Source organism: Danio aesculapii, chromosome 1 (assembly GCF_903798145.1).
Source record: "Danio aesculapii chromosome 1, fDanAes4.1, whole genome shotgun sequence".
Lineage (NCBI taxonomy): Eukaryota > Metazoa > Chordata > Actinopteri > Cypriniformes > Danionidae > Danio > Danio aesculapii.
In genome coordinates, this window is record NC_079435.1 from 10,922,040 (window position 1) to 10,941,788 (window position 19,749).

At 35.6% G+C, this 19,749-nt stretch overlaps 1 protein-coding gene across 1 annotated transcript in view; it reads right to left on the reverse strand.

The window, feature by feature from the left end:
* Nucleotides 1–8,542: 8,542 nt before the first annotated feature.
* Nucleotides 8,543–19,749, reverse strand: part of tbck (TBC1 domain containing kinase) — a 99,285-nt gene continuing 88,078 nt past the window's right edge. The window contains exons 24-26 of the mRNA XM_056456576.1: nt 18,137–18,312; nt 10,749–10,908; nt 8,543–8,877 (exon numbers count right to left, since the gene is read on the reverse strand). Of these exons, the coding sequence (XP_056312551.1) occupies nt 8,767–8,877; nt 10,749–10,908; nt 18,137–18,312 (447 nt within the window). The 3' untranslated portion in view covers nt 8,543–8,766. The remainder of the gene's footprint in view (nt 8,878–10,748; nt 10,909–18,136; nt 18,313–19,749) is intronic.

A 19,749-nucleotide genomic window follows, 5' to 3' on the forward strand; every position in this document is an offset into this window, starting at 1 on the left:
GTGAAAGATAAGAGGATACAAATATAAACTCCGCCCCTACTCAATATTCAGTTTCAATTGTAAATAATAATAATACTTTTCTTACACTTATATAGCGCTTTTCTGGACACTCAAAGCGCTTTACACATTTTTTATCCTCCAAATGAAATTTAAGGCTTTTAAAAACCTTTTTAATCCCATTTCAAATGTAATTCAATGCCAACTTTGTACCCATTCTGACAGAAGAGGGGAAAATGTCAAATCTGTATAAATTTTGAACCCTAGAAAATAATTATGTACAAGTGGGCTACTTTTATTAAATAAAACATTTTATTTCAATTATCAGTTATATTTAATACATACGCAACAGCGTGGTCGTCCACGCAGAAGTGAATATGAAGGTCCAACTGCCTACTTTTCATCAACTTATTGAGACTCTCGTCAAACATGACCACAAACCCGTTTGCTTTATTGGCCTGGTCAGTCAGTTCTTTAGTAATAAAAGGAGCCAATCCGAATTTAGTAGTAGATGCAGTTTTGTTGCTTCCACACGAGAATGTCGCTGCAACCACGAAGTCAGGAAACATGGTTTTGAAACCTCTGCAATGTTCTCATTCGATGTGTAAGAATGATGCCTACAGATTGTTTTAAGGACCCACTTCACCTCTGCCCGCAGAGTTGGTGTTGAGCCAAAGTAAGATACGATGTTCCTTGGCTGTGGTGGCAATGCTTCTAATGTAGAAATTTATTCATTACTGATAGCCAAAGCTGTTTCAGTATTCGAAGAGGTCTCCGGTGCACAGAACTGCACAATAGGTGGTTGGCGCTAATGAGCAGTACTACATGTGGTGTGTTTGGCACCCCTTATATGGGAGTCCAGGGCCGTAACACCCATCGCCGCTAGCTTAAAAGATTTCCGGCACCAACAGCAGTAGGCGTCATGGTCATTTCCTGCCATTTCCTTGACCCAAACGTAATTCGGATTCCTTGGCCACAATGGATTAAACCGGCACTTTCCCATTTTAGCCGACAAACTAGGTTAGCGACTATCTTGTTCTGTACCTCACTTGCCTAGTAACCATAGTAATGGGTGCGTAAGATTTCGCGCTTTCTGCTATGACATGGAGCGTGAGATGCACTCAACGTTACGCTGCATGAGTTTTTAATTAGCCTACATTAGTAACAGTTAATTTTGTTACAGTATGAACTTAATCCTAGGAAAGGTAAAATAAATGAATAAAATAAGACCTTTGTAATCAAATCCAAGACTTTGTATACCAAGTTCAAGGTTAATAAGACCTTAATTTGAGATGATTAAATTTAAGACTTTTAAGACCACATGGGTATTCTGGCCCCCAGCTGGTCTCACTAACACCACTTCCAGCAGCAACCTAGCTTTCACATATGGTCTCCCATCCAGGTACTGACCGGGCGCAGCCCTGCTTAGCTTCAGTGGGTGACCATATGAGAGTTGGTCAAGAACCGTCTTGCTTCAGCTCATTTTACAGTTTTTCTCAGTGGCTTTGGTGCATTTCTCACAACATTATTTACATTTGCACAACAATTAATGCATTTCTCGAAACAATTAGTCATTTGTGCACATCATAGTAGCAGTTTCTCATTCCTTCCAACAAATTGCAAATGCTTTTGGACATGCATCAATTGCTTTCATACAACTCTCTGCTGTTTTATAACATTTGCTTGTCATGTCGGTCAAAATTAACTAAACTTGTGAAGGCTGGATAGTCATTCCATATAAAACTAAGAGTCCTCATTTCATTACTTGAGTCATTACATACAAAAATGTTGAACTAGTGGTCAAAATCTGACAAGTAAATTTATAAAAATCTTTAAATCTTTTTTTTTTTTTTTCCAGAAAATGTCTTCTAAATCGAACAATGTAATGAATGATTTACAGACCTATGTGTATTGTAGGTTCAGTTCCAATATGTACTGCAGTATTGTTTACAGTTGTGCACTGCTCTACCCAAAGGAAGTTTATGTTTGTTGTAAATAAGGGTGTGTTTATTCTTTTGCACAATGCTGTCAATTAATTTGAATTAACTGAGCACGTGCAGTAAAAATGTAAAACTTGCATATTCAGTGTCTTGTACTCAGATACCTCACTAAAGGCAATGATGTCTTTTACTGTAGTTTTCAAATGGCTCTGCAAATAGTATTTAGTGCTGTCTTGAGCATTTTCAGGAAGTGTCACCAAAATCTGACTTTTTGCATTGGAAAAAATTAACAGAATAAACTCATAATGAAAACATGACAAAGCCATTTGACTATCTTGTTCATAAACAATGGTGTTCATCTTGATGACACTGACACTTTCATTGACATCAATACTTGCTTTTGAGGAATGAGCTCTCCATTTTGAGCAAGTGACACGCATTTGCAGGTTATCAGCTAGGTTTTGCAGCTTGTACTAATTGTTTTGAGAAATGCATTAACTGTTGTGCAAATGTAAATAGTGTTGTGAGAAATGCACCAAAGCCACTAAGAAAAACTGTAAATACTGTAAGTAGTTTGAACAAAGAGCAAATGTCTGAGCATTTGTTTTCTGAGTGCATTTCTTATCTCCTGACGGCACTGAATTCAATATAAACACTCCACAAACATTAAAAAGTCATTGGAGTAACAGCTGCATTTAAGACTGGAGTTAGTTAATACTTTAAGTCTCACTAAAGCAGTTGTAACTCAAAACTTACAGCGTAAATGTGGCTTTGATTTACATTTAAATACACCAGTAGACTTGTTAGTAGTCAGTTTTTCAGTCAACGTTTGAATTTGGTTGTTCAAACAGTCTGTTGTTACTCCTGTAAATCCTGAAACGTGTGTGTGTGTGTGTGTGTGTGTGTGTGTGTGTGTGTGTGTGTGTGTGTATGTGTGTGTGTGGAACAGGATCAAAATGCGAACACATAATGTCAAAATCTGATGTTATGTGCTCAGGAGCATTGCATATGCAAATGATTGATTTATAAGGCATCGTGCACCAAAAAAAAGCATCACTTATTCACAAACATTTCATTCCAAACGCGTGCAATTTTCTTTCATCCACGGGACACAAAAGACGCCATGCAAAAAGTCCCGACGCTTTTATCCATTAAAGAAAAGATGCACCTTGAGGCAACATATTTGAATATGAATGAGATGCAAATGAAGGGACTTTTTTTTTTTCAAGCTAATAATGAATCAAAACTGTTTTCCAAACACAAAAATCTTGCACGGAATGGCAAGCGGCTAAATGTTGGCTAAACATTTCCTTTCGTGTTCTGAAGAGGAAAACACGCATGTTTGGATGGAGGGTGACAGAATGATGAGTTTTATTATGCGGTGTAAAATGTCTGTCAGACTTCACCTAAAATTATATGAAACTCCGGAGGAAATGTGGATAGCGATCATGAACGCAACTCATGTAAACACCTTAATCATATTATTGTCTACGTTTTACATCTTATAGCACATAATTTGATTAACGGCATTGCTATCTACGTTTCCTCAGGAGTTTCATGTAATTTCGGCCATTGTTTTTTAAATTTTTTTACTTTAACTGTAGTTTCACAGTTTCACTTTCAGTCAGGAACATTTCATTCATGCCCCCGCGCAGTGATGGGAAGTTCTGATCATTTTACTGACTCGGACCTTTGAGTCAAATTCATCGAGATGAACGAATCTTTTTTCCAGTCATTTCGTTCAATTTGCCAAAATAACATTAAAATGTTAGGAGATGCTTCCAAACGTTTTTACAACTAGCCCAAGTGTTGATCACACTACTACATACAAGTCATATCTAGAACACTACTGTAAAATGCAATGCTACAAAGAGAAAATAATCCTTCATTGTTTACCTGATGTTTTATCAATGATTGGCTTTGCTCACCTCCTCTGGCATGTCTTCAAAATTGAGCCTGACAGTCCCATATAAGCTTAACTAATAAAAAAATTTAAAATAAAAATGGCTTTCAATGTATAACCTTATATAATTTCCTTTTTTTAAAATGTACTTGATTTCATTTATGTTTTAATTTTTTTTATTTCTCTCTTCTTTAAAATGTATTATGCAGATTGTAACAACATAAATTAAAAAAATAATAAAAAGCTTAACTAATGCTTACAATCTGAGCCAGAAACACCCGTTAGTTCACTTTTGGAGTCCGTTCATCATGTGACAGTATGTAAAGAGATGACTCAAAACCGAGGGCTCGAGAAATGAACGGATCAAATCTTTTTCCAGCTCTACATGCATATGACTGGCTTCTGTCTCTCATGTGAAGAAAGAACGACTCAAACCAATTAGAGGACTCGAAAAATGAGCTAATCTTCTACTCCACCAGCACAAATGTGTGCATGCGTGAATGAATGAATCTCTCTGAGAGGACTCATCGTTCTGGAGTCACATGAAAGATTCCTTCAAAATGAATGCACGAACTGGTGGAAGAGTTCGATTAATTGATTGATTTAATCCGATTAAGGTCATAAACGAACTAAACAGAAATAGAATTAAGACATGTGTAATACGTCGATTTTAGTTCCATTATTAAAGTGCAGCACAGACATGTAAACAACACAATCAAACGATTACCGTCATGTAGGATTTTCAGGATATTACATATACACACGGCTGTTTGCCATTCTCTGCACCTACCGAGTCAGTGCAGGGTCCTTTATCGCAAAATGCAGAGGTTTTTTTTCCCCATACGGCGTGCGGTATCAAATTCCATACACTCTTCCAGCAGTTCATACTTGCATCCAACACCTCAGAGTTTGTCACGGGGGCATGAATGAAATGTTCCTGAATGAAAGTGAAAAAAATCGAAAATTCATAAAGCTGAAATTACATGAAACTCACTAAATGTGGATAGTGTGGTGACGTTAATCAATCTATGCGCTACAACATGTAAAACGGGATCATGGACTAAACAAAAAGCAACTCGTGTAAACACCTTAATCATATTATTGTCTTATTCAGTTGTCCAAGTAAACATAGTCAATGAGTACGTTTACATGGACACCTATAGATTTTAATACGATTAAGACAATACTCTGATTAAGAGTAGACCATGTAAACATGATTTTTGATCAATTTAATCCGATTATGGTCATAATTGAACTAATCAGAAATCCAATTAGGACATGTGGAGTATACTATCACAAAGCAGGCCAGTTACGACCCTTAGTAATCTGTTGTAACCCAGAATACACAGCAAAACGGAAAGACCTGGAAACTTCACAAATTGATATCCCACTACAATCATTATTGAGTAGCAAGATTTTACATAAACACTATTTAAATAGCTTAAATCAGTTCCCTTTAGAATCTGGTTTAAAGAGTGTAATTCTCCACTACTTGAAAAACAGTCTATATTGATTAGACGAGTAGCATTTGACCCTGACTTTAAACCAGCTCAGATTGATGGAAGATTTCAAGCTTAGTATAGGCTTGGCATCACTACTTTTTGTTTAGTTTCCTCAAATGGGGAATTAGCTTTCAGAAAATCTCAGATATGTATGGTCTGGACAAATGTGATTTCTTTAGGTACCTGCAAACCAGGACCTACTTTAATAGCGAGATTAGATGTTTGGAGAACCACCCCCCCCAATTTAATTGATTTAGTTATTGACATCTACAAGAACAAAGACAATAGGAGACTTGTTTCAAAATTGTATTCTGCCATCCAATCCACCAAGTAAACACTCAACAAATGACATCAGACTAAAATGGGAGAGAGAATCCAACCTAGTTATCTCAGAGGAAATTGGTTGAATATTTGCTCAGTACAGGCCTCCTCTTTCAGCTCTGGTATGTGGAGAGATTTTTGCTGGAGGAATCTTACCAGATACGTTATTACCCACAAGTTAACATGCAAGCAAACACGGGTGAAGGACAGGGGACAGTGCTGGAGGAAATGTGGAGAAGACTTGGCAAACCATATTCACATATTTTGGAGTTGCCCAACCATTCAGTCATACTGGCAGGACGTAATGCAAGTAATTCGAAATATTTTAGGGGATGACGTGGACTTTTCTTTTACAACAATTTATCTGGGAAATATTGCAGCCAATTTAACAATAAAAGACAAGTATATATTAAAAAATACCTCTAGCAACCAGTAAGAAAACTGTGACTCGAAAGTGGCTACAACTAGAACCCCCTACAAAATCTGAATGGTTGGATATTATATCTAATGTTTAAAATATGGAGAAGATGGCTTTTTCTTTAAAACTACACATGGACAAATACCTGCAATATTGGGTGAAATGGATTTTACTTATGCCTTTACACTGTGTAATCTGATTTCTATATGTATTTGTTAAAGTGACCTGTAAGGAAATATGTGACCAGTCAAATGTTCATTTTTTTAAAATTTTTTATTTTAATTAAAACATTTTTTTGTTTATTTATTTATTTATTTATTTATTTATTTATTATTTTTTTAATCTATTATTTTTGTTATTTGTATTTTTTCCCCTTTTTTTCATCCTTAAAAAAGATAATTAAAAATAAAGAATTAAAAACAGACATGTGGAGTATGCCGATTTAATCACATTATTAAAGTGCAGTAAACATGTAAACACCGCAATCAAACTAGCACCATCACGTAGGACTTTCGTGCGCATTTTGTGACAGGATGGTCTATACACACACAGCTGTCTGTTGTCCTTTATCGCAAAATGCGGAGGGTTTTTTTCCCATACGGCGTGTGGTAGCAGTTCATACTCGCATCGAATATCTTACAGTTTGTCACGGGGGGCATGCATGAAATGCTCCTGCATGAAAGTGAAAGTGCCGAACTGCAGGTAATGTTGACAAATTAAAAATGAAACGCCCTGAATTACATGAAACTTCAGAGGAAAGATGGATATGATGGTGACGCTATGATGTTAATCGAATTATGTGCTACAAAATGTAAAACGGGATCATGAAAGAAACATTCAAAAAGCAACTCATTTAAACACCTAAATCATATTATTGTCTTATTCAGATTAAGGCAAAAAATTACTGATGTCCATGTAAATGTAGTCACAGTTGAACTGACAGAACTGGATCCTGCATTTCCGATTCTACAAAGCCGTTCACTTTAAACATCACGCCGGTCTGGAGAAAGGCCTCGCACACTAATGCACTTATTTAAATTTCCCTGACCTTTCTGTCAGGTTGAATTGGTCCAAACATTAATTAGGCCTTCTCTCGCCCACAGAATATCGTCCACCGTTTAGCATAACATTCTCTGCTAGTTTTTTTTATTCCTCCAAGGCGCCTGAATTCTCACTGTTCAACCAATTTTCTTACACGTTTCAGAATATTCCACAAAAGAACATGTTGGATGAGACCGCAATATGGTTATTTGACTGCTCAAACTGTATCTCCGAGTAAAAGTGAAGGAAGCCTTTGGTGATGAAATTCAGATCTGAATTCTTGATGCCAGTAGTTCCTTTTTTACACTGGTGAATATGATACTTGATGTCAGCAAAGGGACGTTTACTAGTAACGGGTATTTCTGACATCTGTTATTACATTTACACAAGTAATAGTCTATATTCTTGATATCAACAATGAATAGTTTTGTTTAGTTTTTTTTCCCCACAGAAATCAAATTCTGGATATTCATTCATTTTCCTTCGGCTTAGTCCCTGGTTTATCAGAGGTCGCAATAGTGGAATGAACCATCAACTATTCCAGCATGTTTTACACAGCAGATTCACTTCCAGCTGCAACCCAGTACTGGGAAACACCCACACACACTCACATGCACACTACAACCAATTTAGCTCATACAATTCTCCTATAGTGCATGTCTTTGGGCTGTGGGGGAAACCGGAGGAAACCCATGCCAACACGGGAAGAACATGCAAACTCCACACAGAAATGCCAACTGAGACTCGAACCAGCGACCCTCTTACTGAGGCGACAGCGCTAACCACTGAGCGAACGTGCCGCCCAAATTCTTGATATCCAAAAAATAATTAAACATCAACTGCCACTCAAATTTAATAACACTGTGGCAGGACCTGAAATAAAGAAGGCCTACAGTGTAAAAAATCTATCAGTGAATTAGCATTTTTCTGTAGTTTGGGATTCATGTTTTTATTTTTTCCCCTGTTATTTATGCTTTTGAATTGCATTATGGGACCGTGATCTTTTTTTCTAACAACTTTTAACATTGAAAAGTTGGGAAAAGTGACTTTTATGAACATCTTTAATAGTTTAAAGTGATATACTGTCTGAGTTGCTGTTTTATATTACAGAACAACCTTGTAATAAACTGCCAGGACACTGTCTATATATTTTCCCTATATATTACTCCTTAAACATTAAATTATTTTTAAAACTACTCTAAAAGTTTATTTCACAACCGTAAATAAACGAAAAACCCTTTTCTATAAAAACTGAACTAATATTAAATTCATATTGTGTAACGTATTAAAATTCAAAAAGGCTTTAAGCAGTCCTGCAATAGACTGAGCCATCTGACCAATCAGAGCAGAGTAGGCTCTTAGAAAGGCGGAGTTTAGAGAAACCATGTGAAAACTGCAAAATCTATGACAAAACCCGAAGTAAAAAAAACAAACATTTTATTTGTCAATGTGTTTGGTCCCAGAAGTTGAAACGCCTCTTATTTTAAATCTTGTTATACATTTTCAAGTTCAAACTTTACAGTGCTGACATGCATAATGCCTTTAAAGAAATCTCCGCACAGTATATAACGTATTAGCTTCAGAAATGTGTTCACTTTTTTGCAGCATGTAAACCACAGCTTCCCTTTAACCAAAGCTCATCTGTTATATCTGAGGGGATGGGACCGTCAGCAGACCGGTGGACTTCATCTTGTTCATTCCACCATCCAGGACGCAAACACGAGGGAAATTCACCTTCACCAGATGAGTCGCAAACTACAAGAGGAAACAAAAGAGAGGGAATTTGTGATTATTATCTGTACGATTACTATTCATTTTTTGTGCATTTGGATTCATTAAACAATAACTTATACCTAATACTGACTTCTGTTTAGATATGGCTAAAAAACATTATGCCATTGATTTCACATGGCATTTCATTTGGCTTCCATAAATCATCTTATTTATTTCTGAAACCCATTAGCACATAGGGTGAAAAGTATTGCCTAGAAACACTCTGGTAGGGTTGGGCGATGTCGACCAATTTGGCATTGAATGATGTCTAATGTGAAACATCGCGATGGAAGATGGCATCGTCATTGTAGAATTAATTATTTATGATTAATTAATTAATTCAGAACAAATTAATTATTTGTAGCCTACCTTTCCAACTACTTGACCCGCATGACCATTATTTCACCCATAACCAAATCCTAAATAAATAAAGATGTTATACACAAATTACCACCTGTCAGTCACTTTTTCCGCGAGACTCTGGCATGAATAGGCAGAGTGATCTGTGTCGTTATAACGGTGTTGACAAACTTGGTTGGTAAAAAAGGTTCACAACCAACAGCAACCAACAGTATCTGAGGTTTTCACTAAAATGTCTAAGTACAAGCAAGAAAGCGAAAAGAGTGAAGAAGCAGTGTACTGACGCTGTGACATGTTACCTTATAGATTCAAAAGACCGAAGAGTCGTTAGATAGAGACAAGATTAATTAAATATCACGTTTAACAACTATAGTGAGACGCGATCCAGCGGTACATCCTTGATAAATTGTCCGACGTGCACTGCTCTATGGGTTTTGTGTTAAAAGCACCTGCTGACTGCCAGGAGCTCAGACGTGCGCATATGCAAGTGCGCATGACAGAGTGTGTGTATGGTCACGTGATGTGCGTTTTCAGCGGTATAGTGTGAATGGAGATCTTTTCACAAATGCTAGATGAAACAGTGTGGACATGGATTGGTTTCGTTCTAAAATGCCATTTTAGAGGTATTAGTATAAACGGGGTCTAAGTGTGTATTTTTCGTGAGTGGGTTGCTGCTGTGACAAGGCGGAGGATCGCGATGCTGGCTCAGCATCGTGATGTCTATCGGCCATTGGTGATGGCATCGTCTATCGACCCAACCCTACACAGAACATAGAAAACAACATTGTGCAAATAAAGCCATTGTACTGTATACAGTTGAAGTCACAATTTTTCGCCCTCCTGTGATTTTCTTTTTGAAATATTTCCCAAATGATGTTTAACAGAGTAAGGAATTTTTCACAGTATTTCCTATAATATTTTGTCTTCTGAAGAAAGTCTTATTTGATTTGTTTCGGCTAGAATAAAAGCAGCTTTTAATAAAAAAAACAAAACATTTTAAGGTCAAAATTATAAGCCCCTTTAAGCTATATTTTGTGTAAATTATCTACAGAACAAATCATCATTATACAATGACTTCCGATTACTCTAACTTGCTTAATTAACCCAGTTAAGCCTTTAAATGTCACTTTAAGCTGTGTAGTATCTTGAAAAATATCTAGTCAAATATTATTTACTGTCATCATGTCAAAGATAAAATAAATGAGTTATTAGAAATGAGTTATTAAAACTATTATGTTTAGAAATGTGGTGAAACTTTCCATTAAACAGAAATTGGAGAATAAAAATATACAGGGGGGCTAATAATTCAGGAGGGCTAATAATTCTGACTTTAACTGTAGATAATTGAACTTCTTTTGTACAAGTGGACGGTTTCATGGCCTCTGCTTGTATATAGTTTTTTTTATAAGTATGTATCATAATTTAAATAAATGATTGATGTTAAAAAATTAAAACAGTATTGGTAACTATAGAGAGATGAACTGTAGGCTTACAGTGATTGCGTTCTTCATGACGCTGCTGAGGATGACGATGACGCGGAGTCTGTATCCGGCTAGGCTGCTGCTGGCGGGACACTGGAGCAGCTCTCCCTCTGGCCCAAACGTGGAGGTGTATGGGATATTAATGCTGCCATGGATGTGGCCACGACTGAAGCTGCACACCCACAGTTAAGGAGCATAATAAAAAAGCATTAAATAAAAATAACTGTACTTTGTTACAGTGGGGAAGGAAGCATTTCTAAATTCGACAGGGGGAAATACAATGGATAAAATGGAATTAAATACTACTGAAAGCATGGAAGAATCTTTTTTTATTACTAAAATGTTTAAAAGGCACCTACTTTACCCCTTTTTCAAGATTTAAGAGAAGTATTTTGTGTCTCCAGAATGTGTCTGTAAAGTTTCAGCTCAAAACACCCATCAGATTATTTATTATAGCTTTCAGAATATTGGATTTTCTGCTCTGAACACAGTGTAGCTGTTTTTGTGGCCTGTGCCTTTAATGCTAGTTCTCCCTGCCCACCGTTCCCACATGCCAGTGCCTCAATCTCCCCCTTGACTGCGTCAGATAAACAGCACAGTGACAGACATGAAGGAAGCAGAACTTTCTTTGCATGTTTTTGCATGCAAATGTGACAGGATACATGTTAATATCCCCTACTGTATGGATGTCCCTTATGTTAATGTATAAAATAGACGTGATTTAACGTCCACAGACCGGGATTGAAGCGTCTTCTTTTATAACTGTACTGACATGTGGCTGTGGTGATAAAGAGGGTAAAATCGCTGCAAGTCATTACAAACATGCACCGTTTTAAAAATGTTTTAAACTTGTAAAACTCATTCTTGATCACATTTAATGATGATTGATGATCACAGAGTGCTGAACAGATCCTTTATTCCCAGTTGCTTTGCGCACGTCCTGTCTTGTTGCAGCTTGTTGCAGCTGTCAATCAATTCAGTGGGCAGGGAAACCACAGTCCTACGTCACGTTGCAGTGGGCCTCAAAATGGAAGGGATTGCGATCCTATTTTAACGTCAGAAAAAAAAAAAAAAAAAAAAAAAGACTTATTGTCATTACATCGCCCTAATATGACTGTGGACACACTATACCAACACACAGGTCTGTCCAAGCAGCTTACAAAAGATGATTTTCATCACACGTACCCTTTTAACTTTCAAAACATTTGAACTTTTTTGTAACAAAGTTATTAAACAAAGCCACACATACAGCTATGGGTTCTATGTATAGTTGTCTCAACAAAAAAAAAAATCAAGAATTGTGTTGATTCAGCTCATTTATAAAATAACTAGCTTGAACAAAGAGCAAAATTATTTCTATGAGTGTACAATAAAAATAACAAACTGTAATAAATAATCAAAAACTATATTAATACTGTATTGAATGTTTTAAAGGCATCAATAAAAACAAAAAATCACTCAACAATTAACTTAATTTAAAAAATGTAAAATAAATATAAATATATCATTTATTAAAATGTTTACATATATTTAGATATAAAATATAGATAAAAATATGATACAAATTATATATACACATTTAAATATCTATGTAACAAAATTGTTTTGTATATATCTGTTTCTATTCATGTGTGTGAATCACATTTAGATAATAAATATATAATACACACAAATATATTGTCAGATAACCTTTGCCCAGCACTAATATACGTGTGTGTGTGTGTGTGTGTGTGTGTTTCTTACTGCTTTTTGTAGTCATCAGACATTAGACAATAAAACAAAACAAACTAAATTGTGGTTTCAAGAGTCTATGTCATGCACGTGTTCCTGATTCAAACTGTAAAGCATTACAAGGTTCACCATTAATGTGCGCATTACGGCATTTTGGAGTCATCAGATAATAAAACAAACTAAATTCTGGTTTCAACAACTGAAAATAAAAGACGATTAAGAAAGAAAAAGTAGATATTTTAAAAATGAATGCATATTTTATTTATGTTCATAAATCAGAAAGAAAAATGTGGAAATCAATACTTTTTTTTCTTGTTTTAGGAATAACACTGGTAAACAACACCCAGAAAACAACCAAATTCCAATCAAACTGAATTAAGTCGCATTAACTCATTCTTTAGCATTACATTTTTCTTAATTTTTCTTTTTCTAAATTTTCTTACATTTTCAGTAGTTGAAACCACAATTTAGTTTGTTTCTTATAATTATCTGATGAATAAAGAGTCTATTTCATGCATGTGTTCCTGATTAAAACTGTAGAGCATTATGAGGTTCACCGCTAATGTGAGCATTACGGCGTATTAAGAAACTAGCCTGAGGTGCTTTTGTGTACATATGTTGTGGTAAGACATCTAAGCGCTGCGCGATCTCTTGTAAGCTCTTGAGCAGGCCATTTGTAATTGTGTCAGGTGAAGTTCACCGGATTTACAGAACAAACTCCAAACTGATCCACAGCTTTTGTGGAAAGCGGCCAGCTCCGTCCCAAAACCACAGCAAGACTACACTGTCAAAAATAGCCTTAAATTAGCAGTTTTCTGCATTCTGTGAGTTATGTTTTTATTTTCCCCCATTTATTTATGCTTTTGAATCGCAGTATGAGACCGTGATCTTTCTTCCGACAACTTTTAACCTTAAAAAGTTGGAAAAAAGTGACTTTTACAACATCTTTAATGGTTTTAAAGTGATATACTGTCTGGGTTGGTGTTTTAATTTACAGTACAAAAGCCTTGTAATAAACTATCAGTACATTTCCTCTTACTTTACAGACTTATTTCTCTATATATTATTTCTTATAAATTATTTAAAGCTACTAAAATGTCAACAAAAGTCACTTTGTTTAACTGCAGAGTTGAATTTTCAACATCAAAACTCGACATAGCAGAGATCAACATCCCATAATGCAAATCACAACCGTAAATAAAAGGAAAACACAAAATATGGAACTATATATTTAAAATATGGAATAATATATTTTATGGAATAATAACATATGGAATAATATATTTATTAACAGATTTTTTTACAGTGTAGTAAAGCAGAACAAAACGTGCAGAACAGACTCTGGGACATGGATTGAATATGACGTTTGTATCAGCGTCTCAAAGAGAAGCGCTAAATGAAAGGCAGCAGGTGAATGGAGAGAAAAGAGAAGACGAGGACAGAGAAAGAGTGCAGAGTGTAATTGAATAATAACTCTTTATAACTGCGTTCCTTCCACAGATAAAGCTAGTCAAATTTCCTGGTACATTTCGACAGAAAATGACTAGGAGAGGGACGTTTTCAGAAATTAAACTTAAATAAAAAATAGAAAAAGTTCACATTAATCATAAGTTCATGCAGATTTTAAACAGGCATTAAAAGCAGGGAGCTCTTTGTCTTCTGTATCAAATATTGATATGGTTATAAATGGTGCAGAATGCAAAATGAGAGCATGGAGAATATCTACAGTTATTAGCCCTCCTGAATTATTATCCCCCGCAATTTCTATTTAACGGAAAGAAGATTTTTTTCAACACATTTCTAAACATGATAGTTTTAATAAGTCATTTCTAATATCTGATTTCTTTTATCTTTGCCATGATGACAGTACATAATATTATACTGGATATTTTTTAAGACACTAATAATTAAGGTCAATTTAATGGCTTAATTAGGTGAGTTCGGTTAAATTAGGCCAATCATTGTATAATGATGGTTTATTCTGTTGACAATCAAAAAACATAGCTTAAAGGGGCTAATAATTGACCTTAAAATGGTTTAAAAAAATTAAAAACGGCTTTTTTTCTAGCCAAAATAAATCAAATAAGACTTTCTCCAGAAGAAAAAAGAATATCATAGGAAAAACTGTGAAAAATCCCTTGCTCTGTAAATCATCTTTAGGGAAATATTTTAAAAAAGAGCATTAATAATTGTGACCAACAATATTAGCGGCTTTTATGCTATACAGAATACGCAGTGTTTTAATCTGCCTAAAAGCCTTGCATGCATTTTTTAGGACTGCTTGTGCGCCGTCATGTGTCTACTTACTGCCGCACTAATGCAAACCTCTTAAAACAAATCAACCACAGTAGCGCTTTCCCACACTTCCATTGGTCTGTCATGACTAGTAGACAACAATATGTCTTCTAGAGTCATGTTTTTCCTGTTACTGTCTACTTATCTACTTAAATGTACAGTCAACTTCTAAATGGCTGTTTTCAAACAACAAAAACACATTTATGGTAGATGGCTGCAAGAACATTTACTGTACTACATTAACATTTACTAGATTTTTACATGTCTTGGGGAAATTTGAGTGTGCTTAGAGTTGGCCTCACACTTTTTGATATTTAATGTGTTCTGACATATAGGTTAAGCCCTCTGGGACCACATATGCACTCGCTCAAACACACACACACAGCTATTTTTAAAGGGAAGTCATATAGACGTGATGGTTTTTACACTGTATAAACTGTATATTCTATCCTCCTAGACCAACCCTATCGCTACACTTGTAATTTTGGATTTCAAAATACTTTATTCTGTGTGATTTATCAGCCATTTTCCTCATGGGGATAAAAAAAAAAAGCTCCCACAAAGACAAAATTTACTGGTATTGCTATACTTGTGGGGACATTTGGTAATCAGAATCCAAAGAATACAAGGTACATACACAAAGACAAATTATTTTCTTAATGTGATACACATTCAGTTAGTGCAAAAAGCCTTCTTTCCTCTGAGAAATATCGCTAAGTTATGAAGTGTGCTATCCATCTCAGATGCAGAAAAGCTAGTTCATGCTTTAATGACTTCTAGGCTGGATTACTGTAATGCTCTGTTTGCTGGCTGCCCAGCATCCCCTATTAATAAACTTCAGTTAGGGCAAAATGCAGCAGCCAGAGTTCTTACCAGGTCTAGAAAATTTGATCACATCACCCCAGTTTTATCCTCCTCACACCGGCTGCCTATTAAGTCCCATATTGATTATAAAACATTGCTTCTACCTATAAAGCTTTAAATAATCTAGCTCCTGTTTAACTGACCAACCTTCTGTCTTGTTACAATACATCTCAAAACTCAGGGCTTCTGCTAGTACCCAGAATAGCAAAGTCCACTAAAGGAGGTCGAGCCTTCTCGTTTATGGCTCCTAAACTCTGGAATAGCCTTAATGATAATGTTCGAGGCTCAGACACACTCTCTCAGTTCAAAACAAAATTTAAGACCTATTTTTTTAGTAAAGCATACACACAATACATCACATAATGGTATAATGCATGAGTGTGCTCCATGCAGATGAGTGGGCTTGACAAACCATATATATGCTTAATATACTACCTTTTATTTGATTGTATCTTTAACTTAATTTGGTTGTAATGCACTGATGTGTAAAAAGCGCTATACAAAAAAACTTGAATAGAATAAAAATAATGGGATAGGATAATGGGATAAAAAGATGGGATAATGTGAAAAAAAGGATAAAAAGGTTGGTTATATCTTAAACATGGACATATATTTACTACTGCTTCAATGTTTGGGGCAGATTTGCTTTGAAAGAAATAAACACGTTCAGCGTGAATGCATTAAAATGCTCAGAAGTGACAGTAACTTGTCATGTTTCAAGTTGTTTCTGTTTAAATGAAATGATATTCTTTAAATCACAGTATGTTGAAAACATACTGATAATAATACATGTTTCTGAGCATCAAATCAGCATACTTAAATGATTTCCAAGTGATCGAGTGACATGGAAGACTGATGACACTGAACATTAAGCTCTATCGTGTATATAGTCAAATAGAAACAGCTACATTTTAATATTTCATAATATTGCTGATTTTTTTTTTTAAATATTTACCCCTTAAACACATATCAAGGGTCTTCAGCAACATGGGACCTCATTCACTAAACAACCCTTCATCCATTTTTTAATTTTCAGATCAAACAGTTTAATATATTAGTAATAACGAACAAAATGTGCTTATTATAAACAATTAGAAAAGAAAAGTCTGTTTTCTTATTTCTTATCAAAATGTTTTTAGGGTCACTAGCGACCTATTTCATGTAATAGTGTATTTTTCACTGCTACAATATTTATAAAAATTAAAATTAAACATTTATAAAAATAAATAAAAATGTATAAAATCTAATGACATTTATTGCTGAAGGTGGCATGATTATGAGTTTACCGGAGAGCAATAACTATACTATACAATCAAATATAAGAGTCACAATATTAATTTTGTTGAGAACAACACTTTTAAAAAATTTTTAAAATTGTGAATCTGAGCTATATGTTGAATCAAAGACTATAGAATACCCAAGACGTGTCATTCGTTACACACTATAGAAAAGTGTAACGGTCAGTATGGCGAATGAAGCCCTGCCTTCTAGTCCAGGAGCCAATCATCATTCGCTATAGACTGAGGATTCTCTGCGGGAGGGGCTCGGACCAGACATGAGTTTCTGTAGAATTTGTGTGATTCGAACATTTCGAAATGAAAATAAAGAGACAGGTGTTGTTTAATTCTATTGGTGATTCCTAATATGTAATATAATTTCAAGAAATTTTGGAGAATTTGATGTTTACCCATTCAAACAGAATATAGGATACTGCCCGAGAGGCGTGTTAAAGATGGCCACCGAGTGAAATTACTTGCCTTAAAGGGACTTTGGTTCAATGTACTAAGGATGCTCTGGTGACAAAATCATCTGCTAGTTAAACCAAACTTGCCAAACCATACTAGTTAAACCAAAAAGTAACCAAACTTGCTTTATTTTGGTCTTGTGTAAATGTTAATAAAATATTAGTAGAGTTTTATGCTATTGCAGGAGTTGGGAACCCATCCGTGTCATTTCAGTATATGCTGTAGGTACAGGTTAGTAAAGTCCCGAAAATCTAACAATAATTGGTGATACATTAATGCATAAGAGAGTTAAAAATCTGAACCTCTTGAACCACACTGTGACAAATTTGTACATTCATTTATTCATTTTCTTTTAGGTTTAGTCCCTTTATTAATCCGGGGTCGCCACTTTTGCAACTTATCCAGCACATGTTTTACGCAGCGGATACTCTTCCAGCTGAAGCCCATCTCTGGGAAACATCCATATACTCTTGCATTCACACACATACACTATGGACAATTTAGCCCACCCAAATCACCTGTACCGCATGTCTTTGGACTTGTGGGAGAAACCAGAGCACCCGGAGGAAACCCACAGAACATGCAAAACTCCACATAGAAACACCAACTGACCCAGCCGAGACTCGAACCAGCGACCTTCTTGCTGTGATTCGACAGCACTACCTACTGAGCCACTGCGTCGCCAAATCTGTACACTGAAAACCAATCAAAACACTTTTGTGCAGGTTCACAACTTCACCTATCAGTAAGACTAAAAAAGGATACTCTTCAAGGCTCCTGATGTCCACCGCAAGAATTTTGGGTTTCCCAGTCCTGGCCCTCTTGACGGGAGTTTTAAAGAAAGCTGGTCCACTCAGCTCACACAGGTCAATGAGGTCTTCCACAGAAATACGTGGAGACACTTCTGCTTTCAGCTCGCTCAGCTTGAGTGGCTCACGGCTCTGAGGGTGCAAAAAAAATGCAGTTAAACAACAGATTTTTTGGTAGAAATTAGTGATATTTACAACAACAAAAAAATGTGTGAGAAAAAGTGATGTGTGGGATGAAGCTTTGGTGCTGAGCATGAAAACAGTGTAGAGTCATGAAGTATATTTAAAGAAAACACATGCATATGTTCAGTTCCTTTATTCTGATGACTTTGGTATCCACCAAGGACCTGTATTTGGTCTGACAACATTCTCTATTTACACCAAATAAGCTCATTCTCTCATCCCAGTGCACTGCATTTCTTTTTCTCTTCCATGTCGACATAAAATCATGGCTGGTTTTTATGCCTCTATCGGTTTTCACCTCTGTGATCTCATATCCCTCTGATATCTCAACTTGAATGAATAATCAACACCTCAAGCTCAACCTGTCAAGACTGAGCAGCGCTCAAGGAGGCTTTCCAACTCAGTCTCTCTGCAACTCAGATGAAAAAGCACAGTTGTTAGCTCGAGGTGAGCAAAAGGTCTCGAAGTCTTCCAAGATGACCAGCTCAGCTCAAAAATCACAAATTTGGACAACATTATGACACAAAACGATGTTCTTTATTGACCCCAATTTCTTGTTTGATCTGTGAGCGGAGGCTAAGATTAGTGTGCTTGACCCTAATCCTTAAGAAACCAAAGCAAACTTTGTTTAAATCTTTTTCTGTTCAAGTAGGCGGTTTCAGCTTCAAGTTAAACTCTTTTTTTCTGCATTACTTGCTGTTTTTTATTCAAGAGACAGCTTGTGAGTCTACCTGGATGTTCCGCATGACCCCTCAAGGGTATCCAAAATACTGCTGCTTAATTCACAATTCACCGCCAGAAGTTCTGTCACAGGCTGTTGTCAGGAAACGTCATTTTCAAAGTAAAGTCAACTAGTCACTTTAAAAATAACAGGTTTAGTACAAATTTTCAAAGCAAAGTCAACTTATCGTTTTAAAGGCAAACAGGTTTACTCATTTTTTTTTTCAGGTAAAGTCAACTTATCAATGTAAAAACAACAGGTTTACTCAATTTTTTTAATTAAAGTCAACTAATCCATTTAAAAGGAATAGGTTTACTCAAAATGTTCAAAGTAGTCAACTAATCGCTTAAAAAAGCAACAAGTTTACAATTTTTTTTAAATTAAATCAACTAATCAATTTAAAAGGAACAGGTTTACTCAAAATGTTCAAAGTAAAGTCAATTAATTGTTTTGAAGGCAGACAGGTTTACCCATTTTTTTCAGGTTAAGTCAACTAATCACTTTAAAAAGCAACAGGTTTACTCAATTTTTTGAAGTAAAGTCAACTAATCGCTTTAAAAACAACAGGTTAACTCGATTTTTTTACGTAAAGTCAACTAATCACTTTAAAAAGCAACAGGTTTACTCATTTTTTAATGTAAAGTCAACCAACCACTTTAAAAACA